A 26,942-nucleotide genomic window follows, 5' to 3' on the forward strand; every position below is an offset into this window, starting at 1 on the left:
AGGCAGTGACTAGTGGGGTACCACAAGGCTCAGTGCTGGGACCCCAGTTGTTTACAATGTATATTAATGACTTAGACGAGGGAATTAAATGCAGCATCTCCAAGTTTGCGGATGACATGAAGCTGGGCGGCAGTGTTAGCTGTGAGGAGGATGCTAAGAGGATGCAGGGTGACTTGGATAGGTTGGGTGAGTGGGCAAATTCATGGCAGATGCAATTTAATGTGGATAAATGTGAGGTTATCCACTTTGGTGGCAAGAACAGGAAAACAGATTATTATCTGAATGGTGGCCGATTAGGAAAGGGGGAGGTGCAATGAGACCTGGGTGTCATTATACACCAGTCATTGAAAGTGGGCATGCAGGTACAGCAGGCGGTGAAAAAGGCGAATGGTATGTTGGCATTCATAGCAAGAGGATTCGAGTACAGGAGCAGGGAGGTACTACTGCAGTTGTACAAGGCCTTGGTGAGACCATACCTGGAGTATTGTGTGCAGTTTTGGTCCCCTAATCTGAGGAAAGACATCCTTACCATAGAGGGAGTACAAAGAAGGTTCACTAGATTGATTCCTGGGATGGCAGGACTTTCATATGATGAAAGACTGGATTGACTAGGCTTATACTCTCTGGAATTTAGAAGATTGAGGGGGCATCCTATTGAAACGTATGAAATTCTAAAGGGATTGGGCAGGCTAGATGCAGGAAGATTGTTCCCGATGTTGGGGAAGTCCAGAACGAGGGGTCACAGTTTAAGGATAAAGGGGAAGCCTTTTAGGACTGAGATGAGGAAAAACTTCTTCACACAGAGAGTGGAGAATCTGTGGAATTCTCTGCCACAGGAAACAGTTGAGGCCAGTTCATTGGCTATATTTAAGAGGGAGTTAGATATGGCCCTTATGACTAAAGGGATCAGGGGGTATGGAGAGAAGGCTGGTACAGGGTTCTGAGTTGGATGATCAGCCATGATCATACTGAATGGTGGTGCAGTCTCAAAGGGCCGAATGGCCTACTCCTGCACCTATTTTCTGTGTCTCTATGTTTCTATAAATCTGCTCACAGTACTCATCAATGCTTCCTAAAGTTTTAACATTACATCCTTGTTTTTCTATTATAGTCCTCATGAAATAAATGCTAACATTGCATTTGTCTTCCTCATCACAGACTCAATCTGCAAATTAACCTTTAGGGAATCATGCACAGGCACCCTCAAACCCCATTGCACCTTCTTATTTTGTATTTTCTCTCCATTTAGGAAACAGTCATCCACTTCACTTCTTCCAGCGAAGTTCATGATAATACTCTTCCCAACACAGTATTCCATCTACCATTTCTGTGTCCATTCTCCTAATCTCTCTAAGGCCTTTCTGTAGCCTCTCTACTTCCTCAAAACAACCTGCCATCCATCTATCATCATATCATCTACAAACTTTGCAACAAAGCCATCAATTCTATCATTCCAATTTATTGACATATAACGTAAAAAGAATCGGTCCCAACACAGACCGCTGTGGAACACTGCTAGTCACCACTGTTATCCTCCTTTCCTACAGTACTTCTTGCATTGAAATATTTGCAGCTCAGGACACTAGTTGCAAAATAAATCAATATTTTGATTTATATCTCCATCTGCGGACTTACCAACATCTGCCTCCACACCCCTCCACTGACTGTCCTGCACCCTGGTTCCCATCTCTCTGCAATTCGAGTTTAAATCCCACCATGAAGCATTAACAAATCTTCCCTTTTCAGTTCAGGTACAAACCATTACTTCTGTATTGGTCTCACCAAAGTGATATACCTGTTCTTGAAGGGGATGGCCACAGGGGTACTCTACACTGGTTCCTTAACCTCTTTCCCCTTCCTGACTGTCACCCAGTTTCCTGTGTCCTGCACCTTGGGTGTAACTACCTCCCAATATGTCCTATCTATCTCCCCCTTAGCCTCACAAATGATCTGGAATTCATGGAGTGCCAGCTACAATTCCTTAACACCATTTGTTAGAAGCTGCAGCTAGATGCACTTCTCACAGCTGTTGTCGACAGAGACTTTGGAGGTCTCCTTGCCTTCCCACATCATACAAAAGCAGCATTTCACTATCCTGCCTGGCATCGTATTGGAGGTATTGGGGGTAAGGTATTGATGTGGATAGAGAATTGGTTAGCAGACAGGAAGCAAAGCGTGGGAATAAACGCGACCTTTTCAAAATGGCAGGCAGTGACTAGTGGGGTACCGCAAGGCTCAGTGCTGGGACCCCAGTTGTTTACAATATATATTAATGACTTGGATGAGGGAATTAAATGCAGCATCTCCAAGTCTGCGGATGACACGAAGCTGGGTGGCAGTGTTAGCTGTGAGGAGGATGCTAAGAGGATGCAGGGTGACTTGGATAGGTTGGGTGAGTGGGCAAATTCATGGCAGATGCAATTTAATGTGGATAAATGTGAAGTTATCCACTTTGGTGGTGAAAATAGGAAAACAGATTATTATCTGAATGGTGGCCGATTAGGAAAGGGGGAGGTGCAACGAGACCTGGGTGTCATTGTACACCAGTCATTGAAAGTGGGTATGCAGGTACAGCAGGCGGTGAAAAAGGCGAATGGTATGCTGGCATTTATGGTGAGAGGATTCGAGTACAGAAGCAGGGAGGTACTACTGCTGTTGTACAAGGCCTTGGTGAGACCACACCTGGAGTATTGTGTGCAGTTTTGGTCCCCTAATCTGAGGAAAGACATCCTTGCCATAGAGGGAGTACAAAGAAGGTTCACCGGATGGATTCCTGGGGTGGCAGGACTTTCATATGAAGAAAGACTGGATGAACTAGGCTTGTACTCGTTGGAATTTAGAAGATTGAGGGGGGATCTTATTGAAACGTATAAAATCCTAAAGGGGTTCCTGATGTTGGGGAAGTCCAGAACCAGGGGCCACAGTTTGAGGATAAAGGGGAAGCCTTTTAGGACTGAGATTAGGAAAAACTTCTTCACACAGAGAGTGGTGAATCTGTGGAATTCTCTGCCACAGGAAACAGTTGAGGCCAGTTCATTGGCTATATTTAAGAGGGAGTTAGATATGGCCCTTGTGGCTACAGGGATCAGGGGGTATGGAGGGAAGGCTGGTGCAGGATTCTGAGTTGGATGATCAGCCATGATCATAATAAAATGGCGGTGCAGGCTCGAAGGGCCGAATGGCCTACTCCTGCACCTATTTTCTATGTTTCTATGTTTCTACGTATCTCTGCTGTTCTAAACGGCCAGAAATAAAGAAGACAAAGGAAAAAAAGACTTAAGCTTTTCTTTCCATTGCTTTCACTGAGTGAAGCCTCCCTTTGTGGAAGCCACAAAGAGCTGAAGTCTCAAGATCACCATTCTGACGATGTCCACTGAGACGATGGACACTGTGCTTGTTCCTGCCTTCCTTTAATTTGCTCTTACTAATCAATCCCAAACACTGATTGGTGACTGGTCACGAAACTGTGAACTGCTGTTGTCTTTTTTATCCTCAAGAAATGAACCAGATTGGTGTCCCCTCCTCTCCAAACTTCTGATGTCTGAATTCTGATGCTGGTCAAAGCACTTCTTCTTGTAAAATTTGTCGTCTTGTAAAATTTAACACTTCACCCTTTAACTGTCTCAGATCCATTCAGCACAGCCCTAGTTTCTGCAAATTCTGCTCAGTAAACATACACTAGAATCCTTAAAGACCAATTTCTCCTTCCTGTGATTGTGACACAAAATTGCTCTCTGTTTCCAAGACCTATGAAGGACTTGTCAGAATCCTGATTCCCAAATGAATTAGTCTGGCTGTAGAGTGGCATTTATCCCTGGTTTTGCTCATTCAAAATCTATTAATCCCTATTGACTTCTTGCTTCATTGGGAAATGTGGTCTTGCAGCCTGTCACCCCTCAGTCAATCTGAGACAAGTTGTAATCTAAATGCAGATCCTTGCAGGACACCATTAGTCACATTCTCCCAACATCAGCCATGTGATCTGCTGCAAATTATCCCCACACTCTGCCTTGTCCCATTGAGGAAACTGTCTGCTCAAGGTCAACATTTATGATGCTAGGTGCCAGTGAGGGTAGGAATAGGATGCTCTGGAGGATGAGCAAGTGGCTGAGGAACTGGTGTAGGGGGCAGGGTTTCAGATTTCAGGATCATTGGGACCTCTTCTGGGGCAGGTGGGACCTGTACAAGAGAGACGGGTTACACTTGAACTACAGGGGGACCAATATCCTTTCAGGGAGGTTTGTTAGTGCTATTAGGGAGGCTTTAAACTAGATTTGCAGGGGGATGGGAACCAGAGTGCCAGAGCTGACAGGGGGGCTGGGGAGAAAATAATTGATGTTAAAAGTTCAAGCAAAGCAGCAAATAGAAAGGTTGTGAGTGGTGGTAAAAATCTTCTGAGGTGTATATACTTCAATGCTAGGAGTATTGCGGGGAAGGCGGATGAGTTGAGGGCGTGGATTGACACGTGGAATTATGACGTTATAGCAATTAGTGAAACTTGGCTACAGGAGGGGCAGGACTGGCAGCTTAATATTCCAGGGTTCCGATGTTTCAGATGTGATAGAGGCAGAGGAATGAAAGGTGGGGGAGTAGCATTGCTTGTCAGGGAAAATATTACAGCAGTGCTCAGGCAGGACAGATTAGAGGGCTTGTCTACTGAGTCCTTGTGGGTGGAGCTGAGAAACAGGAAAGGTATGGCCACATTAGTGGGATTGTATTATAGACCACTCAATAGTCAGCAAGAATTGGAGGAGCAAATCTGCAGAGAGATAGCAGGCAACTGCAGGAAACATAAATTTGTGGTGGCAGGGGATTTTAATTTTCCACATGTTGATTGGGACTCCCATACTGTTAGGGGCCTAGATGGGTTAAAGTTTGTAAAATGTGTTCAGGAAAGTTTTCTAAATCAATATATAGAGGTACCAACTAGAGGGGATGCGATATTAGATCTCCTATTAGGAAATGAGTTAGGACAAGTGACGGAAGTGTGTGTAGGGGAGCACTTTGGTTCCAGTGATCATAACACCATTAGTTTCAACTTGATCATGGGTAAATATAGATCTGGTCCTAGGGTTGAGGTTCTAAACTGGAAGAAGGCCAAATTGGAAGAAATGAGAAAGGATCTAAAAAGTGTGGATTGGGACAGGTTGTTCTCTGGCAAGGATGTGATCGGTAGGTGGGAAGCCTTCAAAGGAGAAGTTTCGAGAGTGCAGAGCTTGTATGTTCCTGTCAGGATTAAAGGCAAAGTGAATAGGAATAAGGAACCTTGGTTCTCAAGGGATATTGCAACTCTGATAAAGAAGAAGAGAGAGTTGTATGACATGTATAGGAAAGGGAGTAAATAAGGTGCTTGAGGAGTATAAAAAGTGCAAGAAAATATTTAAGAAGGAAATCAGGAGGGCTAAAAGAAGACATGGGTTTGCCTTGGCAGTCAAAGTGAAGGATAATCCAAAGAGCTTTTACAGGTGTATTAAGAGTAAAAGGGTTGTAAGGGATAAAATTGGTCCTCTTGAAGATCAGGGTGGTCGGCTATGTGCTGAACCAAAAGAAATGGGAGAGATCTTAAATGGGTTTTTTGCTTCTGTATTTACTAAGGAAACTGGCATGAAGTCTATGGAATTAAGGGAAACAAGTAGTGAGATCATGGAAAATGTACAGCTTGAAAAGGAGGAGGTGCTTGCTATCTTGAGGCAAATTAAAGTGGATAAATCCCCAGGACCTGACGGGGTATTCCCTCGGACCTTGAAGGAGACTAGTGTTGAAATTGCAGGGGCCTTGGCAGATATATTTAAAATGTTGGTGTCTACGGGTGAGGTGCCGGAGGATTGGAGAGTGGCTCATGTTGTTCCGCTGTTTAAAAAAGGATCGAAAAGCAATCCGGGAAATTATAGGCCAGTAAGTTTGACATCGGTAGTGGGTAAGTTATTGGAGGGAGTACGAAGAGACAGAATCTACAAGCATTTGGATAGACAGGGACTTATTAGGGAGAGTCAACATGGCTTTGTGCGTGATAGGTCATGTTTGACCAATCTATTGGAGTGTTTCGAGGAGGTTACCAGGAAAGTGGATGAAGGGAAGGCAGTGGATATTGTCTACCTGGACTTTAGTAAGGCCTTTGACAAGGTCCCGCATGGGAGGTTAGTTAGGAAAATTCAGTCGCTAGGTGTACATGGAGAGGTGGTAAAATGGATTAGACATTGGTTCAATAGAAGAAGCCAAAGAGTGGTAGTAGAGGATTGCTTCTCAGAGTGGAGACCTGTGACTAGTGGTGTGCCACAGGGATCAGTGCTGGGTCCATTGTTATTTGTCATCTATATCAATGATCTGGATGATAATGTGGTAAACTGGATCAGCAAATTTGCTGATGTTACAAAGATTGGAGGTGTAGTGGACAGTGAGGAAGGTTTTCAAAAGCTTGCAGAGGGATTTGGACCAGCTGGAAAAATGGGCTGAAAAATGGCAGATGGAGTTTAATACAGACAAGTGTGAGGTATTGCATGTTGGAAGGACAAACCAAGGTAGAATGTACAGGGTAAATGGTAAGGCACTGAGGAGTGCAGTATAACAGAAGGATCTGGGAATACAGATACAATATTCCCTAAAAGTGGCATCACAGGTAGATAGGGTCGTAAAGAGAGCTTTTGGTACATTGGCCTTTATGATGAGGTTGTATAAGGCATTGGTGAGGCCGAATCTGGAATATTGTGTTCAGTTTTGGTCACCAAATTACAGGAAGGATATTAATAAGGTTCAAAGAGTGCAGAGAAGGTTTACAAAGATGTTGCCGGGACTTGAGAAACTCAGTTACAGAGAAAGGTTGAATAGGTTAGGACTTTATTCCCTGGAGCGGAGAAGAATGAGGGGAGATTTGATAGAGGTATATAAAATTATGATGGGTATAGATATAGTGAATGCAAGCAGGCTTTTCCACTGAGACAAGGGGAGAAAAAAAACAGAGGACATGGGTTAAGGGTGAAGGGGGAAAGTTTAAAGGGAACATTAGGGGGGCTTCTTCATACAGAGAGTGGTGGGAGTGGGGAATGAGCTGCCAGACGAGGTGGTAAATGTGGGTTCTTTTTTAACATTTAAGAATAAATTGGACAGATACATGGATGGGAGGTGTATGGAGGGATATGGTCCGTGTGCAGGTCAGTGGGACTAGGCAGAAAATGGTTCGGCACAGCCAAGAAGAGCCAAAAGACCTGTTTCTGAGCTGTAGTTTCTATGGTTTTCTATTTTGCCTCCATGAGCATCAGTGAAATGCCATTAAAGTCTAAACCTCCAGCAGATCTCCCTGTGGGAAAGGACTTCAGCTGTGGGACTGAGGACTTCAGGTGCTGGTGGTCCTGGTAAAGCAGTTCACAACATCCTGACTGAGATACTCTCTCCATTCCAACCAAACTCCAGAGAACCGAGTTCATCATTTACATGAAAATACAGAATAATATTTCAGCACATACCTTTAAACGCTGTCCAGGAAATTGTAGCAATGATGATGACAATGAGAAAACCAACGTTATAGACAGACATCCATCTTCTGAATTTAACCACGCCTTTGGATAAATGAAAATTAATCAGTTTGAAAGCCACAGTAACAGACCTATACAAATTATTTCACATAAGCATCGATTTACAATGTGTTCTAGGTAATGAATATGGACCCTGAGTCAGTCAGGCTTCTTAAACACAGGGAAACCCAACCAGTTCAGAAATGGAGCAGAAATGAGAACACTGGACTGAAGGAAGTCCGGGGATCTCTCTCACACTGACAGCAAGCAGAGAATCCAGGAAACAACAGAAAAACACAAACACATATTTGATAATTTCTGTAATCCCTTATCGAGTGTCTGTACATGCAGAATTGGCAGATACATTGCAGTCTCCCTGTGTACATTTCCAGCAGATGCGGTAACAATCCACTGCAAATCAGCTTTGTATTATTCTAGAGATAGTAAAGGTTTCAGTTGATCTGGTCCTGCCTGTGGTGACAATACCAAGCCCCAGCTACAGCACTGAAGTGCCACTGTGAAGCCTGTTCTATTGCTGAGAACTGAACCATCAGCACACCCAGATGCTCAAGGCTTCAAACAGTGTTCTGGTCCAAGAAAAAACTGAACTGAACTTGAGTGCAGACTGATCTGACCAAATGCTGGGACATTTAACATGGATAAGGATAGTGGTTATCCAGGAAGTCCATTGGGAACAAATGACACATGTCTGCCGGATGTGAAAGTGTGGCTTTCAACGTCAATCGTCAGATCTGGCTGCACCCTATTCAGTATCATCAGGTCTTGCTCTCCTTCAATAATTGTTTATTCAAAGACTATGCAGAAATGCAAAGAGAACCCCTAATTCACCACTGTTTCCACAATTCACCATGCTGAAATATTCTAACAATGTGCACTGAACCCATGAATGGCTGGGATTCAGACTGTGCATCTGCCCCTGTAGTTTCCCTACTTCCCTTTGCCCACTGGACCAACCCTCCCAAAAGTCCCTCGATGTCCTGGTGTTGAAATTACATTGAGTCTGGATTCTATCCATTTCTTTTTCATGCTCAACCTTCCTTCTGTTAGATCCTGTTCATCACCAACCTCCTCTCCTGGTTCCAATGTTAATGCCATTGTGAATAGTTCCCTCTCCTCAGGTATTGTTCCTCACCCTTTCACATCTCCCATCACCAGCTCTGTGCACAACTATCCTTCCCACATGGAAGGAGGCCATTCAGCCCATCTATGCCAGTTCACTCAGCTGTCCATTCCTGATTACTTCTCCTTGAAACCATTTCTCTCCACATCCACATCAAGTCTACCACACTTATGCTACTGTAATTTACAGAAATCAGGTAACCTAGCAACCCATCTTTCTGGGATCTTTGCACGTGAACATTGAGAGTTGTCAGTTCCTCTCCATGCCTTAGTCTTCTATTTACTGTTTGTTCCTTTGCCTAGTTTGCCCTCTCCAAAAGCACTGCTGTAAACATTTCCAGACTGAATTCCACTTGCCTCTTTTGTGTATCCAAGGAGACCAGTGATATCTTCCTGTAACCCAGACCTTTCTTCTTCACTGTCAACCTAACTGCTAATATTGTGATCAACAGGAAACTTTTGATCGTTTTCCTCAACTCAGGTTCAAATCATTGACATGTACCTTAAACAGCAAGGGACCTATTACTGAGCCCTGCTTAACTCACCACACATGTCCATCCAGACACTGAAACTCCCATTGATCCTCACTGTTTGCTTCCTCCCTCTGAACCAATTTTTATTCCAACACCATCTTTTCCTGGATCCCATGGACATTTAGTTTCTTGAGTACGCCATGAGGAACTTTAACAAAACTTAGCTAAAATCCATGTCATGAAGAGGAGCTTTACCACTCTCTCACCTCCCCTTCATCAGGATTAAAGAGCAACTTTCAAGTTCAAGGTCAAGTTATTGTCATTCAACCGTATTCTCTGCCACAGGAAACAGTTGAGGCCAGTTCATTGTCTATATTTAAGAGGGAGTTAGATATGGCCCTTGTGGCTATGGGAATCAGGGGGTATGGAGGGAAGGCTGGTGCAGGGTTCTGAGTTGGATGATCAGCCATGATCATAATAAATGGTGGTGCAGGCTCGAAGGGCTGAATGGCCTACTCCTACACCTATTTTCTATGTTTCTATGTTTCTATGTATACATGTATACCATTAAATGAGACCACTTTGCTCTGGATTAATGTCCACAACACAGTACATGTAACTCACGTGCATAACACAAAGTAATATCACCACAAATAAATTAACAAATAACAAGATGCACATATAATACAACTGAAAAGTAAACAGTGTAACACTACTGGTGCTCCATACATGATGAGACCTGGGTGGTGGCAGGAAGTTCAATAGTCTTACAACCTGGGCGAAGAAACTGTTTCTCATCCTAACAGTTCTTGTCCAAATGCTACAGTACCTCCTGCCTGATGGTAGGGGATCAAAAAGATTAATGGATGGATGTGAGGGATCACTGACAATGCTAAATGCCCTGCGTATGTAACACTCCTGATAAATATATCTAATGGGTGAAAGAGAGACCCCAGTGATCATCTCAGCAACACTTGTGATCCTTTGTTGGGACTTGCGGTCAGATGCCTTGCAATTTCCATACCAGACACAGATGCAGCTGGTCAGGACACTCTCGATTGGGGTCCTGTAAAAACTGGTTATCATGGAGGATGGGGGTGGTGGTTAGCCACAATCTCCTCAAGGAATGGAGATGCTGCTGTGCTTTCTTATCCAAAGAGGTGGTGATGACGGACCAGGTAAGATCATCAATTTTGTGCACTCTCAGAAACTTGGTGCTCTTAACTCTCTCCATGGAGGACCACGTGTGTGCAGTGAGGAGTGGTCCCTCACTCCTCACCTCTACATCACCAGTCACAGCACCTTTGACAACATCATGTGTGTAACACAACTGAGTTGAGACATTTTACCCTCAAGTACCATCTCAGACACCATGTCAGAGGTGACTCTGGAATCGTTCCAGCAGTGGTGTCACTGTGAAACATCACTCCACAACTGGGCAAAAATACAGGGTATATCATCCCTCATGTCTCAGGGACACAGAGTGGTGGAGGTGATTTTTCTTTTAAAATTAACTGCAACTTCCTTGGAGAGATGACTGAAGTTTAAACACAAGTGTAGACAATTACACTTACCTTCATACCAAAATGTTTTCCACCAAAGAATCACAAATGAAATAAAAACCACTAGAAACAACACCAGCATTGTGATTGATGCAGCAATCGTTACAGTGTCCTTGCTGTACAAACCTGCAATTACAAATACATTCAAATAAGCAAACATGCAAGAATACACCAGAAAAATGAGCAAGAGAGCTGCCAATTGTTGCTAGAACCATTTTGTTCCCCTTATCTCCTGCAGGGAAGAGATGTGCTAATCACTGCCCAGTCTTGTCAATCTGTGACTTCTGGTCTGCACCAACTGACTCTACCTGCTGTGCTGGGTTAACAAGCCACTGAAATGTTATGCCAGCCAAGAATAGACTGACTTACTCAGTCTTCCTCAGTCAATATTTCCCTGTTACCTGCTGTCAATATTCTGCATTGGGTGCTCCTTCTGGTGTTGAGATGGCCGAATTTTGATGAGTTCACTATCGGAAGCCCCTGCCCCTCCTCAATCCCTTCCTCTCATGGACCACTCTCCTGTCCGATTGGGTTCATTTGTCAGCCATTTGCCTTTTCCACCTATTATCTCCCAGCTTCTCACTTCAACCCCTCCCCCACCCACCTACCTCCCCCTCCACATGGCTTCACTTATCATCTTGTACTCTTTCCCCTCCCACCATGTTCCTATTCTGGCTCTTTCCCCTTTCTTTCTGGTCCTGATGAAGGGTAGCCCGAAACATCAACTCTTTATTCCTTTCTATAGATGTTGTCAGACCTCCTGAATTCCTACAGCACTTTGTGTGTGTTTCTCTGGATTTCCAGTATCTACAGAATCTCTTGTGTTAAGGACCATAATCCATTGTTCTTTTGCAAGAAGATAATAAGCATAAGAAAATAAGAGGGGAGTCGGTCACTCAGCTCCTTAAACCTGCCGCACCGTTCAATACAGTTGGAGCTGATCTGCCCCAGGCCTCATTTCCTCTTCTGTCCCAGTCCCACACAATCATGAATTCCCCAATCTTTCAGATATTTATCCATCTCTTCTTTAAATACCTCCCAAATGCTTGTGGTGGGAAAACCCATTCATCCCAGGAATTATTCATATGGATCACTCTTGGACTGCCTACAGTGTCAGTACAATTGTTCTTAAAAAGGGGACCAGAACTGTGCACAGTATTAAGTGGGTCTCCAACACTCTGCACAACTGTAACAGTACTTTCCCATCTCTAAACTCAAAATCCCTTGCAATTAAGTCTAATATGTCACTCCTGTTCCTAATTACTTGCTGCACCAGATCTTTCATGATTCCTTTACAAGATCATATTGATCCCTCTGCAATTCACTCGTTTACAATTCCTTTCCATTGACATTACAGTCTGATTCCTCTTACTCAAGGGCTTCAACTCACTCTTTCCTGTATTAAACTCCATGTGCTGAGTTATCATCCACTCACTGAATCTATAGATATCCTATTATACAGTTGGAATTTCCTCATTGGAACTTGCTTTTCCTCCAGTTTTGACAAATTTCAATATCCATTCATTACATTATATTAATCAATAATTAGAAACTCTGCTCTCCCATGGGGATATGGATCACTGGTGCTTTTAGATATTTACTATTTGCAATCTATCAGCTCTGTGTTTAATAAAAAATAAAAATGTTGGAAGCACACAGCAGTTTGTGTAGCATCTGTGGAAGGTGAAACAGAGTTAATATTGCAGGTCCTGGACACTCTCAGAATATGGAGAATGACTTTTTGATAGTCGTTTGGGCAGTGCCCTATCGGAGAGATTGGACGCTTGAGAAGACATAGTTCACTCCCGTTTGCCCATTGTGCTGAAAATGCAGTGACATATAGCAGTTTGGTACTTTGGGCAGCACTCAATCAGCGTTCAGGATTGATTGGCATGAACAAATTAGAGTAAGACAGTGGCTAGTGGAGCAGCCATCATTGGAGTGGTCAGAGTTAGAGTGGAGATTTTGAGGCTTTAGCTCTTCAAGGCTTCAGTGAGGAGAGGCTTCAGTCAAGGAAGACAAAAAAATCTGTAGGTAGAGTTTTCTTCACCCCCCCCCCCACATTTTATTGTTTTTCCTTCTTTATGGTTGCTCAGTTAGAAACAGTAGAGATGCCAGGCAGGATAGTGGAATACTCCTCTTGCTGGATGTGGGAAGTCAGGGAGACCTCCAGTGTCCCTGACGACTACACCTGTGAGAAATGCTTCCAGCTACAGCTTCTCACACTCTGTGTTAAGGATTTGGAGCAGGAACTGGAAGAACTCCAGATCATTCGGGAGGCTGAGCGGTTGACAGATAGGACATATTGAGAAGTAGTTACACCCAAGGTGTAGAACACGGGAAATTGGGTGACAGTCAGGATGGGGAAAGGGATTAAACAGCCAGTGCAGAGTACCCCTGTGGCCATCCCCATCAAAAACAGGTACACCACTTGGATACTGTTGGGGGGATGACCTAGCAGAGGAAAGTTACAGCGGTCAGGTCTCTGGCACTGAGTCTGGCTCTGTAACTCAGGAGGGAAGGGGGAAGAAGGGGTGAGCTGTGGTGATAGGGGATTCATTCGTTAGGAAACAGAAAGGAGGTTCTGTGGACAAGAATGAGATTCCCAGATGTTATGCTGCCTCCTGGGTGCCTGGGTCCAGGACATCTTCGATTAAGTCCTCAGCATTCTTAAGTGGGAGGGTGAACAGCCAGAAGTCGTGGTCCATGTCGGTAGGAAGAATGAAAAGATTCTGCAAAGTGAGTTCAGGAGTTCGGTGCTAAGTTGAAGGGCAGAACTTTTAGGGTTGTGATCTCAGGATTGCTACTCAGGCCACGTGTGAGCGAGGCCAGAAGTATGAAGATTATACAGTCTAACACATGGTGAAGGAGTTGGTGTAGGAGGGAGGGCATCAGGTTCTTGGAACATTGGGCTCTCTTCAGGGAAAATGGAACCTGTACAGAAGTCACAGTTTGCACCTGAACTGGAGGGAGACTAATATCCAAGTGGGAAAGTTTGTGAGTGCTGCACGGGGTTGGAGAGGAGTTGTTAAACTGGAGTTGCATCTGGATGGGAACCAGAGTGTCAGAACAGATAGTGGAGAGGTTGTGGGGACAGACGGGAATCAAAAGGTTCAGCATGGAGCTACTGATGTCCTGAACTATGTATACTTCAATGCACGAAGTATCGTAGGAAAGGCAGATGAGCTCACAGCATGGATCAACACCTGGGAATATGGTATTGTAGCCATTAGGGAGACTTGGTTGCAGGAGGGGGTGGACTAGCAGCTCAATATTCTGGGGTTCTGTTGTTTTAGACACAACAGAGTGAGAGGGATTAAAGGAGGAGGGGATATTTACTAGTCAAGGATAATATCCTGGCAGTGTTCAGCCAGGCCAGACTGGAGAACTCATCTAGTGAGGCATTATGGTGGAACTGAGGAATAAGAAAAGTGTGAACACGTTAATGAGGCACATTACAGATTATACAAAGGTCCGTGAGATTTAGAGGAACAAATTTATGGAGAGATCGCAGACTGTTGTAAGAAATATAAGGTTGTTATAGTTGCTGATTTTAACTTTCAATATATTGACTTGGACTCCCATAGTGTCAAAGGACCATACTGGATAGAGTTTATCAAATGTGTTCAGGAAATTTTCTTAATCAGTACTAGAAGTCCCAACGAAAGAGTGTGTGATACTTGATCTGCTGTTAGGGAATGAGATAGGAAAGGTGACAGAAGTGTGTGTAGGAGAACACTTTGCATCTCGTGATCACAATGTCATTAGTTTTGAAGAAAATCTGCAGAAAGATAGGTCTGGTCTGCAGGTTAAGATTCTAAATCAGAGAAAGGCCAATTTTGATGGTAAAGGAGAAGATCTAGTAAGTGTGGATTCGGACAGGATGTTTTCTGGCAAATGTGTACTTGGTAAGTGGGAGGCCTTCAAAAATGAAATTTTGAGAATACAAAGCTTGTATATGCCTGTCTGAATAAAAGGTAAAGATAACAGGTGTGGGGAACCTTGGTTTTGAAGAGATATTGTGACCTTGTTTAAGAAAAAGAAAGAGGTACATTGCAGGTACAGGCAGGTAAGAACAAATGAGGTGCTTATGGAGTATAAGAAATGAGAGAACAGTTAAGAAAGAAATCAGGAGGGCTAAAAGAAGGCTTGAAGTTGCTTTAGCAGACAAGGTGAAGTTGAATTCTGAGGGATTCTACAGATATGTTCAGAGCAAAAGGATTTCAAGTGACAAAATTGGTCCTCTGGAAGATCAGAATGGTAGTCCATGTGTGGAGCCAAAAGTGATAAAGGAGATCTTAAATACATATTTCACTTCTGTATTTACTCAGCAGACAGACACAGAGGCTATAGAAGCAAGGCAAAATGGCATCAATTTCATGGACTCTATACAGACTACAGGTAGTAGATGGTTGTCTGTCTGACTGGAGGCCTGTGATCAGTGGAGTGCCGAGGAACTGGTGTTGGGTCCATTGTTTGTCATCTATATCATCTGTCTGGATGATAATGTGGTTAACTGAATCAGCAACTTTGCAGATGTCAGCAATATTGGGGGTGTAGTGAACAGTGAGGAAGACTATCATGGCTTGGAGTGGGATCAGGACCAGCTGGAAAAATAGACTGAAAAGTGGAAGATGGAATTTAATGCACACAAGTGCGAGGTATTGCACTTTGGTAGGATCAACACAGTGAATAGCCGGACATAATGGAGTTTGGTAGATGAAAGGAATCCGGGAATATAAATCCATAATTCATTGAAAGTGGTATCACAGATTGATAGGGTCATCAAGAAAGATTTTGGCACATTGGCCTTCATAAATCAGAGTATTGAGTGCAGGAGATGAGATGTTATGTTGAAGTTGTACAAGACATTGGGGAGGTATAATTTGGAGTACAGTGTGCAGTCTTGGTCTCCTACCTACAGGATAGTTGTAAATAAGGTTGAGAGAGTACAGAGAAATTTTATAAGGATGTTGCTGGTTCTGAAGATTGAAAATTGAAAAGATTTGGACTTTATTCCTTGGAGCCTAGAAAACAGGAGATTTGATATATGTATGCAAAGTTATGAGGGCAATATTTCAGGTAAATATCAAGCTTTTTTCATTCAGGTTGGATGGAATTTCAACTAGAGGTCATGGGTTAATGGTGAAAGGAGTAAGGGGAACACGAGGGGAAATGTCTTCACTCAAAGGGTCGCGCGAGTGTGGAACGAGCTGCCTGCTCAGGTGATACATGCAAGCTTGATTTCGGCCTGTAAGAGAAGTTTGGGGAGGTACGTGGATGGTCGGGGTACTGAGGTCTATGGACCCAGTGCGGCTCGATTGAAGTAGGTAGCTTAAATTGCTCAGCATGAACTAGATGGGCCAAAGAGCCTGCTTCTGTGCTCTATGACTATAACAGAGAAGATGGGGCAGGGATGGGTGGACCAAAGGGAATATCTCTGACACACTGCGTTATTGATGTAATTAGAAGCACATAAAGCTTCTTTGTCAGTGTCACACATCACAAATAACAGGGCTGTAGGACATGCCTTGTTAATAGAGAGAGAAAAAACATGAGGCAATGTCAGGTGGATGACTGGCAGAAATGGCTAGTTCTGACAAAGATAAACAGAGAAAGCAAGTTACCTAATGTTACTGAATTCAATACTGAGTCCAGAAAGGAAAGACATGCCCTGAGATTATGTTCAGAAATACAATCTTATTTTGCATAATTTGTCTATAATTGTCTGAAATTCGGTGTGGTCAGTTGTTCTGAACAGAGATTTAAACTAAAATGGACATTCAGCTATTTTAAACCTCCAGCAGGTTTCCCAGTTCTCAGCTGTGGGGCCAAGGACTGTATGTGTTTGTGGTCCAGATGAAGCAGCTCACAATGTTCTGACAGAGACACTTCATTCTATCCCTCTGCTCAGTACCAAGTCCATCATTTCATGTAAATACAGAGTAATGTTCGAGCACTTACCTGGAATCAAAGTGCTGACAGAAATGCTAAGTAAGAATACCAGGTTAAAGAAACCAGTTTGGAAGAACACCCAACCTAAAAAAAGAAATTAAAACCATTTGAAATTCTCAGAATCAGAATTCAGACTCAGGTTTATTATCACTGACATATGTCATGAAATTTGTTGCTTTGTGGCAACAGTACAAAGCAGTAAATAAAACATATTATAAAATACAGTGAGATATATAGTTGTGAAAAAGAGAGCAAAAATAGTGAGGCCATCCTCATGGGTTCACGGACCGTTCAGAAATCTGATGGCAGAGGGGATGAAGCTGTTCCTAAATCACTGAATGTGTGTCTTCAGGCTCCTGTGCCTCCTCCCTGATGGTAGTAATCCCCCTAAGTCTACACAACTTATTCAGAACTTGCATCAGTGAAGTGCTGCAGTGAACAGAGATGAACCCGGGCTTGGTCAGGTTCATTGTGATATTCAGTGTCCTAACATGAAGCAATCAACCAGCTCAGAACTGGACCAGACATTCAAGCATTGGACTGAAGGAGGTTCCGAGAGCTCTCCCACACTGGCAACAAGTGGAGAGACCAGGGAGGGACCAAAAGTATCTTCTGGTTCCCTCTGGAAACACCACATTTGATAACTTACTGACCCACAGGCATCCCATGTGGAAATGACAGGTACTCTGTAGTTTGTCCGTGTAGACATCCAGTGGATGGGATATCAGGCCACTGTAAATCAGTTCTGCTGAATTATCCCAGTGACCTGGAGGACTGCAGTTAACAACATTTTGCCAGTGACTGAGATCCATGTCTGACAGTACAGTCTGTTCTGATACAGAGAATCAGAACATCACTGTTTCCAGCTGTTCAATGGCATCGGACAGTGTTCTGGTTCAAATTGAAAACTGAACTCCACACGGGTGCAGGCTGAACAGTCCACATGCTGGAACATTTTAGGTAGACGTGCTGAAAGTTTATCCTGAATGTAAAAATAATGCCTTAATTCCATCCTTTAACTTTTGCAGCAACTTATCAGGCTGTCATGACTGTTGTGATCGAGATCATACATTTGTTTCTGCTCCTTCAATCTGCCCACAGGATCAACCCTTCGAAATGTTACACATCACCTCAGTACTGGTATTGTAGGTATAATCCAGATTGATCTGTCTCTAGATTCATCTGTCTTTATATTCTACCCCATCTCCTTGCCAAGTTTCACATCCACACATCACCCTCACTCATACTCTCCTGGCGTTTCTTGGTATCTTTGTTTAAAGCAGTCATGTTTGCTATTGTCCAATTTAATGGAAGCTTTTCAGAATAGGGAGAACGTTTAAATTGCTGAATGAAGTATGTTATTAGCTGCCTCTTTTAGACCCCAGGATGAGGTCCATCTGGATGTCCAACTTGTCAGATGTCAGCTCCAACAATTGACTCAGTATTTCTTCCCTGGTGTTGGTAATTTTCTCAGATTTGTTGCCCTACACTGGTTCTCACTCAGATTACAGCTCAATGCTCATCAATACTTTCAGAAACCACTTTGACTTTACAACTCGCTTCCTCCTTCCTCTCTGCAGTCTATAAACCTTTATATTTCTGTTCTAATCCTCTCCTTCTCAGCAAGCTCAATCTTTGTGCTTTCAGCAAATTGTTCTTTATTTCTCAATTTACCCCACTAAAGCTCACCACCTTTCCTTAATCGTTCAAGCTGTTCTTTGATATCCCACTGCCAGACCAAACCTGCGGTCATCTGCCCTTATCTTGCTTTACTTGGCTTGGTGACAGACTTCATTTGGTCATTTGCCTGTGAAACAGCAGGGGGCATTTATTGTACAAACATTGATTCTATTCTTGGACAACTTTAGTCTGTATGGTGAAGTAGGTTATGGACAAAGATAGGTCTGGTCCTCGAGTTAAGGTTCTAAATTGGAAAAAGGCCAATTTTGTGGAAATGAGAAAGGATCTAGGAAAAGTGGATTGGGATAAGCTGTTTTTTGGCAAGGATGTGTTCAGTAAGTGGAAGGCCTTCAAAGGCGAAATTTTGAGAGTGCAGAGTTCCTGCCAGGATTAAAGGCAAAGTCAACAGGCACAGGGAACCTTGGTTTTCAAGGGATATTGGAGATCTGATTAAGAAAAAGAGAGAGGTGTAAAGTATAGGCAACTAGGAACAAATGAGGTACTTGAAGAATATAGAAAATGTAAGAAAATACTAAAGAAGGAAATGAGGAAAGCAAAAAGAAGACATGAGGTTCCTTTGGCAGATAATGCGAAGGTAAACCCGAAGGGTTTCTACAAGTATATTAAGAGTAAAAGAATAGTAAGGGACAAAATTGGTCCCCTAGAAGATCAGAGTGGTCGTCTAAGTGTGGAGCCTTAGGAGATGGGGATGATCTTAAACACACAAACAGGAGGAATTCTGCAGATGCTGGAAATTCAAGCAACACACATCAAAGTTGCTGGTGAATGCAGCAGGCCTGACGAAGGGTCTCGGCCCGAAACATCGACTGTACCTCTTCCTAGAGATGCTGCCTGGCCTGCTGCATTCACAAGCAACTTTGATGTGTGTTGCTTGAGATCTTAAGCAGCTTTTTTGCATCAGTATTTACTCAGGAAACTGGCATAGTGTATATGGAAGGACAGGAAACAAGCAGTAGTGTCATGGAACATATAGAGATTAAAGAGGAGGAGGTGCTTGCTGCCTTACAGTGAATAAAGGTAGATATCGTATCTGTTAAATAGGGGCCATGGACAATTCTGATTTGATGGAGAATGGACGTGAAAGCACAGAGGAACATCTGGAGAAATTTCTGAAACACCTGTTTGCTGCTGTCGTTACTGTGTGGTCGCGAATCTTTCGGAGGGTGGGCCTCAAAATCCCCGGCCTTGCCTGCTTTTGGTGACCGAGAAGGAGGTTGAATCATTCAGACAGAGATGGCGCTCAGTACTCGGTGTTGGAGAGCTGATCAGAGCTCGAAGTTTTCGGATGACTCAGAGTTGGATTGTGTTCGGCATGTCAGGGAGAGTTTTTCTTCCTTCTCCCATCTGCGTGAGATGTGGGACATTTGAGAAACTTTGAACTTTACTGTGCTCATGCACTTCTTCATTAATTTATGGTATTGTTGCACTGTTTGTAACTATATGTTATAATTATGTGGTTTTGTCAGTTTTTTCAGTCTTGGTCTGTCCTGTGTTTTTGTGATATCACACAGGAGGAAATAATGTATCATTTCTTAATGCATGCATTACTAAATGACAATAAAAGAGGACTACGTGTCTTCATAATCTAATCTAAAAAAAATCCCTCGGGCCTGACATGATATTTCCTCGGACCTTGAGAGAGACTAGTGTAGAAATTGCAGGGCCCTGGCTGAAATATTTAAAATGTTCTTAGCCGGGGGGATCACGTGGGGCAGCAACAAGGTAAGACATGCTAGCGTGAGCTCCCCGAGTGTATCTCAATAGTTATCTTTATTTTGCTATGTTATTGTTAAAACCGCATTCCTAAAATTTCTAAAACAAATCTCACTTGCTAGTGGTGCATGGCAAGGTATAATCTTAGAAGTAAGAAGGATATTTTATTGTCAAATGAAGGAACAACCAGACCCTCGTATTTTATTAAGATGGCAGCTGACTCTGGAAAAGGGGGGAGGTCTTCCCTCAAGACAGTCATGACGGCCATTCAGGAAAGCAAGGAAGAACTATCAACACAAATTGACACTAAAATGATTAACATCCAATCTTCGCTAATTAAAATAGAATCTGCATTATCAACACTAGCTGACCAAGTTAAGGAAATGGAGAGGTATGTATCCGCCAATGAAGATAACATAATAGAAGTCACTATGCACATCGAGAAATTGAAGAAAGAGGTGCAATTGTTGAAAGACAAGGTGGACGACCGGGAAAACAGGAGTAGGCGGAACAATAATTTTGGATACTGAATCTCCCTCAGAAAGCTGAAGGTCGCGACACAGCTGGAGTTTTGGAATGAACCCTGTCACAAATTTTTGGCGTCAAAAACTTTCCTACCCCCATCACCTGCGAGAGAGCCCACCGCCTGGGAAAATTCCCCAGCAGTGGTGACGACTCATGGAGGCCGAGATCTATAATCGCAAAGCTCCTCAATTTCAAGAACAAGGAGACGATTATGCGTCTGGCCAGGCAAAAGGGAGTGACTCACTATGAAAATAATAGGATTTACATATTTCCTGACTGTAGTCCGAGATTGCAACGTCTTAAGGACACCCTCAATGAGATTAAGAAGACCCTACGGGAAAGGGGCATTGATTATTCCCTGCACTGTCCAGCTAAACTTCAGATTATGCATAAGGGAATCACCAAGTGGTTTGTTACTCCTGATGCAGTAATGGAGTTTTTGAAAGTTATCGACAATAATGACTGATAGTCATCTCACTCCATGCACAACGGACGGGTTACTGTGATGCTTAAGCACTCCATACATTGAGTAACTCTCACTTAAGTGATTATTGGATGTACTGCTGTGACTGATATGAGGTCACGAGTAAGTTTTGCAATATGGATACTTTCCCACCTGGCTATTGTGGAAAGTGTGTGTCTTTAATTTTTGATGACATTTCGTCTCACATTTGTGCCTTCAGATGTTTTTGATTTGTGGTGATCCTTTTTTTATATATTGTAGTCTGAGTTCTGTTCAAGTGGCTTTGCCAGATATTGTATGCATGCTCCTAGGCCTCGATTGTACTTGTTTAGAGGCTGTAAATCCTAGATTTCTTAATTAATATGGTTTAATGCTCATTATATTTTTCTGTAACTGTTGAGAACCCTTGCATTTTTAGAGGGAGTAGCCTGCCCACCGGGGATGTTTGGTCTAGGGGGCGTCAACAGTTGGGTCTCATACGGGTATGGTTCTGTTTCTTAACTACTCTTATTCTTACAGTTCTTGCACTATCTTTATGCTCTGAGGTATCTATTATTTTTTTTTCTTTAAGGCATGGCTAGTCAACTTAAAATAATCTCCTTGAATATAAGGGGGATTAATTCTTCAATTAAGAAGAAAAAAATTCTTACATATTTAAAGAGACATTCCACTGATATAGCGTTTATACAAGAGACTCACCTTTCTGATACAGAACATATACAGATTAAAAAGGGATTGGATTGGACATGTTTACTGTTCTTCATTTACCACAAAAGCAAGGGGAGTAGCTATACTTGTCAATAAAAATGTGAGGTTTAAATTAATATCAACAGAAAAAGACAAGAACGGTAGACTTCCTTTAGTTAATTGTGAACTAAATATGAACAGGGTCACATTGATTAATGTATATGGCCCCAACCATGACGATCCCGTTTTTTTAAATGATTTGGTACCAAAACTTACGACAGCTTTAGACCACTGTCTGGTTGGTGGGGACTTTAATTTGGTTTTAGAACCAGCTATAGATCAATCTACACCAAGATCTCTTAATCGTTCAAGGGCAGCGTCAGTCCTGGATCAGGGCATGAGGGATCTGGGGTTTTGTGATATTTGGCGTCAACTTAATCCAAATGTAAAGGACTTTTCCTTCTTTTCAAATGTCCATGGCTCCTATTCTAGAATTGGTATGTTTTTAATATCCCAAAGTATGGTATCCAGGGTTATTGAATGCTCCTACCTACCAGCTATACTCTCTGATCATAATCCAATAAAGATGACTTGGAGGATGGATATTACTCAGTCATCATCTTATAGTTGGAGATTTAAAACATATATGATTAATGATCCCGAATTACTCAGATTTATGAACAGCCACATTGATTTATTTATGGAAACTAATTCAAGTTCTTCTTCCTACGTTAACATATGGGAGGCTTTAACAGCATACATGAGAGGACAAGTCCTTTCATATAGCACACATAAGATGAGAGAGAAAAGGAAAACTCTTGTATCCCTAGAGGAAGAGATTAGAAATCTTGAACATGAACATGACTTTACTAAAAGTGAAGAAATAATTAATATGCTGACTTTAAAACGGATTCAATATAATAATTTATGTACAAGTAAAGCTGAGGCAGATATGACCAGAACTAACTGCCATTATTACGAATTTGGAAACAAAACTAGTAAGTTACTTGCCTGGCAAATAAAAAAGGAAGAGACCGATAGATTTATCCAATCTGTTGTTATGGATGGTGGCAGATCCCTCATTAACCCACAGGACATAAATCAAGAATTCAGAAAGTTTTATGAAATGCTATATAAGACAGATCATGATATAGAAAATACTAAAGCAACACGTTTCTTGAACTTATTAAATCTGCCTAAGTTAGATCCTAAGGATAAAGATCATCTTGATTCTGATATATCTGAAGAAGAGGTTCTTGGTGCTATGAAGTCTCTACAGAACAATAAAGCTCCGGGGCCAGATGGCTTTCCAATTGAATACTTTAAAGCCTTTTCAGATAAGCTTCTATCCCCTTTAACAAATATGTTTAAGGAGGCACTGATTAATAAAACTTTGCCGAGGTCTCTGGAAAGGGCTACAATAATATTACTGCCAAAACCTGAGAAGGACTGTCAAAAATGTACTTCCTATCGGCCCCTTAGTCTTTTGAATTCAGATTACAAGAGTTTATCAAAATTAATTGCATTAAGAACAGTTGACATTATCCCTAAAATCATTAATGCTGATCAGACAGGTTTTGTCAGAAATCGATGTGGATCTGATAATGTATGGAGACTTTTTCACATAATGGAAGAGGCTCATATACAAAATGATCCCATGTTGATAATGTCGATGGATGCAGAGAAGGTGTTCGACAGGATAGAACCTACCTTCCTTTTGCAAACTTTTAAAGCAATGAATTTTGGAGAGAGATTTATTCAATACAATGAAACATTTTTTGCCAGTCCTAAAGCTCAAATTCTAACTAATGGAGTCCTGTCGGGTACCTTCCCGCTATCTAGAGGAGTCCGCCAAGGTTGTCCAAGTGCTCTGCTGCTGTTCTTAATAGCTATTGAGCCGTTGGCTATTGCTATTCGTACTATGTAATCCCACCATTACCGGCATTAAATTTGGCTCAAATGAACACAAACTAGCCCTTTTACGCCGAGAATCTCCTAGCTTTCCTGTCTGATCCGGAAAAGTCATTACCCTCCCTTCTACAATGTTTCCAGCAATACAGTGCTGCTTCTGGATATAAATTAAACCTTTCAAAAAGTGAAGTCATGTCTTTTAATATACGGGATAATAACATTAAGAACCTAGTCAAACCCTTGCAATGGTGCTGGAATGGATTTAAATATTTAGGCATAGAAATTAGGAGATCCACAGACAAAATCCTGAAAGATAATTACATTAAATTATTGAATCGGGTTAAATTAGATCTACAGAAATGGAAGGAACTGCCATTATCTTTAATTGGAAGAGTGAACTTAATTAAAATGAATATACTCCCCAGATTTCTATATTTATTCCAATGTGTCCCAATTAAAATACCCAAAAGTCTATTTAATGATTTAAACAAATCAATGTCCAGCTTTTTATGGAAAGGTAAAGTCCCTGGAGTCAAACTCTCAACCCTTCAGGCCCCTTACACCAAGGGAGGATTAGATCCTCCTAATTTTAAATGTTATTACTTTGCAGCTCAATTCCATCCAATACGGTGTTGGTTGCACTCTGAGAACAATGAGACTAGATGGCTTCCTATTGAACAACATCAATTAAAAAACGTTCCCTTAAAAATTCTTCCTTTTTTAACATCTAAGAAAGCACTTTTAAATATTACTAAGAACCTTATAATTTTTTTAAATTCTGTTGCAGTATGGCAAGAAGCTCATGCAGTTATTGGTATAAATACCTCATTATTTTGGAAAACTCCTCTGTGGAATAACCCCAATATCCCCCACCTGATTGCAGATGGAATTCGTAAAAATTGGGTTAATAGTGGTATAAAAAGAGTTGAAGATTTATATAGCCAAGATAACTTTGCTAGTTTTCAACAATTGTCTGGTAAATTTAATCTACCAAATCATAATTTATTTAAATATTATCAGATTAGACACTGGGTCCGTAACAGTTATACAGGCCATCCACAAATTCCAGTAGAATCCCCATTTGAAAAGCACTTGCTTAGTGAAGCCCTGTACATTACAATGGGTCTTAGGTCATTTTTTTATACTATTTTAAACAGTAACTTGCCAATCTATACTAAGAGTGATATTAAAAATAAGTGGGAATCAGATCTTGAATGCAATTACAATGATGCTGATTGGTGCAATATCCTTCAAATGTCTCAAACGGTATTCATTTCAACTAAACATAGACAAATACAGTTTAATATTTTTAACAGGACCTACTACACTCCACATAGACTGCATAAGATATACCATAACGCCTCTCCTAATTGTCAGAGATGTAAATCTTGCGATGGAGACTTACTTCATATGCTTTGGAACTGTGCTTATCTGGAAGACTTTTGGAAATACATTGTTAGAATAACCTCAGATATTATAAAAAACGAAATTTCATTTGATCCTAGGGTCTGGATTTTGGGAGATCTACAAGGTTTTAATGTGAACTACAAAAAAAAATACTTTATTTTGCTCGCGACTACAGCTGGGAAAAAGTGTATCCGACAAAACTGGAAATCTGAATTTCCTCCCTCACTCGGGCAGTGGTTAAATGAGTTAAAATCCTGCAGTAAACCTGAAAAGATCTTGTGTAGTGTGAGGAGGAAACCAGCAACATATGAAAAAATATGGGGCTCCTTTTTGACCTTATTACCATCACCACACCTCCTCGGTTACTGAATTAGTATGGATACCCGTCTTCCGGTGCTTCTACTATCTGCTTAGTGTAGTAATATATACTTCATTAATACACATTAGGACCTCATACCTTACTTGATTGAATTTTATTTTTGCTGTTTTTTAATTGTGAACGAGGAAGAAATTGTTACCATACCAGGGTTGTGGGTGGGGGTGGGGGGTGAGAGGGAGTATTTTGTCTGTTTTTTGTTCGTTTTTTTTCTTATGTGTATCTGTTTATTAAATACATTTTTTTTGCTTCAATAAAAATATCTGTATAAAATGTCCTTAGCCACGGGTGCAGTGCCCAAGGACTGGAGGGTGGCTCATGTTGTTCTGTTGTTTAAAAAAGGCTTTAAAAGTAAACCAGGTAATTACAGGCCAGTGAGCCTGACATCAGGAGTAGGTAAATTATTGGAAGTTGTTCTGAGAGATCGGATATATGTGTATTTGGACAGCCAAGGGCTGATGAAGGATAGTCAGCAGGGCTTTGTGCGTGGTAGATCGTGTTTAACGAATCTTGTAGAGTTTTTCGAGGAGGTTACCAAGAAAGCAGATGAAGGAAAGGCTGTGGATATTATTTACATGGACTTTAGTAAGGCCTTTGACAAGGTCTCACATGGAAGGTTAGTTCAGAAGGTTCAGACACTAGGTATCCATGGAGAGGTTGTAAACTGGATTCGAAATTGGCTGTGTGGGAGAATACAGAGAGTGGTAGTGGATGATTGCTTCTCAGACTGGAGGCCTGTGACTAGTGGTGTGCCTCAGGGATCAGTGCTGGGTCCATTGTTGTTTGTTGTCTATATCAATGATCTAGATGATAATGTGATAAATCGGATCAGCAAGTTTGCTGAAGACACTAATATTGGAGGCATTGTGGACAGCGAGGAATGCTTTCAAAGCTTGCAGAGGGATCTGGACCAACTGGAAAAATGGGCCAGAAAATGGCAGATGGAATTTAATGTAGACAGGTGTGAGGTGTTGCAATTTGGAAGGACAAATCAAGGTAGGGCATACGCAGTAAATGGTAGGGCACTGAGGAGTGCAGAGGAACAAAGAGATCTGGGAGTTCAGATACATAATTCCCTGAAAGTGGCATCACAAGTAGACAGGGTTGTAAAGAAGGCTTTTGGCATCCTGGCATTCATAAATCAAATTATTGAGTATAAGAGTTGGGATGTTATAGTGAGGTGGTATAAGACATTGCTGAGGCCAAATTTGGAATATTGTGTACAGTTCTGGCCACCTAACTATAGGAAGGATATCAGTAAGATTGAAAGAGTGCAGAGAAGATTTACTATGATGTTGCCAGGTCTTCAGGAGTTGAGTTACAGGGAAGGATTGAACAGGTTAGGACTTTATTCCTTGGAGCGTAGAAGAATGAGGTTTACAAAATTATGAGGAGTATAGACAGAGTAAATGTGAGCAGACTCTTTCCACTTAGATTAAGAGAGGGAAATACGAGAGGACATGGCTTTCGGGTGAAAGGGGAAAGATTTAGGGGGAACATTAGGGATAACTTCTTCACTCA

The 26,942-nt window shown here is 41.9% G+C and overlaps 1 protein-coding gene across 2 annotated transcripts in view; it reads right to left on the reverse strand.

Annotated features, from left to right (window-relative positions):
• LOC134346686 (uncharacterized) overlaps positions 1-26,942 on the reverse strand; it is a 140,154-nt gene that overhangs the window by 51,932 nt on the left and 61,280 nt on the right. For both annotated transcript variants that reach the window (XM_063048196.1, XM_063048195.1), the window contains 3 exons: positions 16,648-16,722; positions 10,696-10,809; positions 7,461-7,553 (listed from right to left, as the gene is read on the reverse strand). In XM_063048196.1, the coding sequence (XP_062904266.1) occupies positions 7,461-7,553; positions 10,696-10,809; positions 16,648-16,722 (282 nt within the window). The remainder of the gene's footprint in view (positions 1-7,460; positions 7,554-10,695; positions 10,810-16,647; positions 16,723-26,942) is intronic.

The sequence above is a fragment of the Mobula hypostoma genome, chromosome 5 (genome assembly GCF_963921235.1).
Source record: "Mobula hypostoma chromosome 5, sMobHyp1.1, whole genome shotgun sequence".
NCBI classification, from domain to species: domain Eukaryota; kingdom Metazoa; phylum Chordata; class Chondrichthyes; order Myliobatiformes; family Myliobatidae; genus Mobula; species Mobula hypostoma.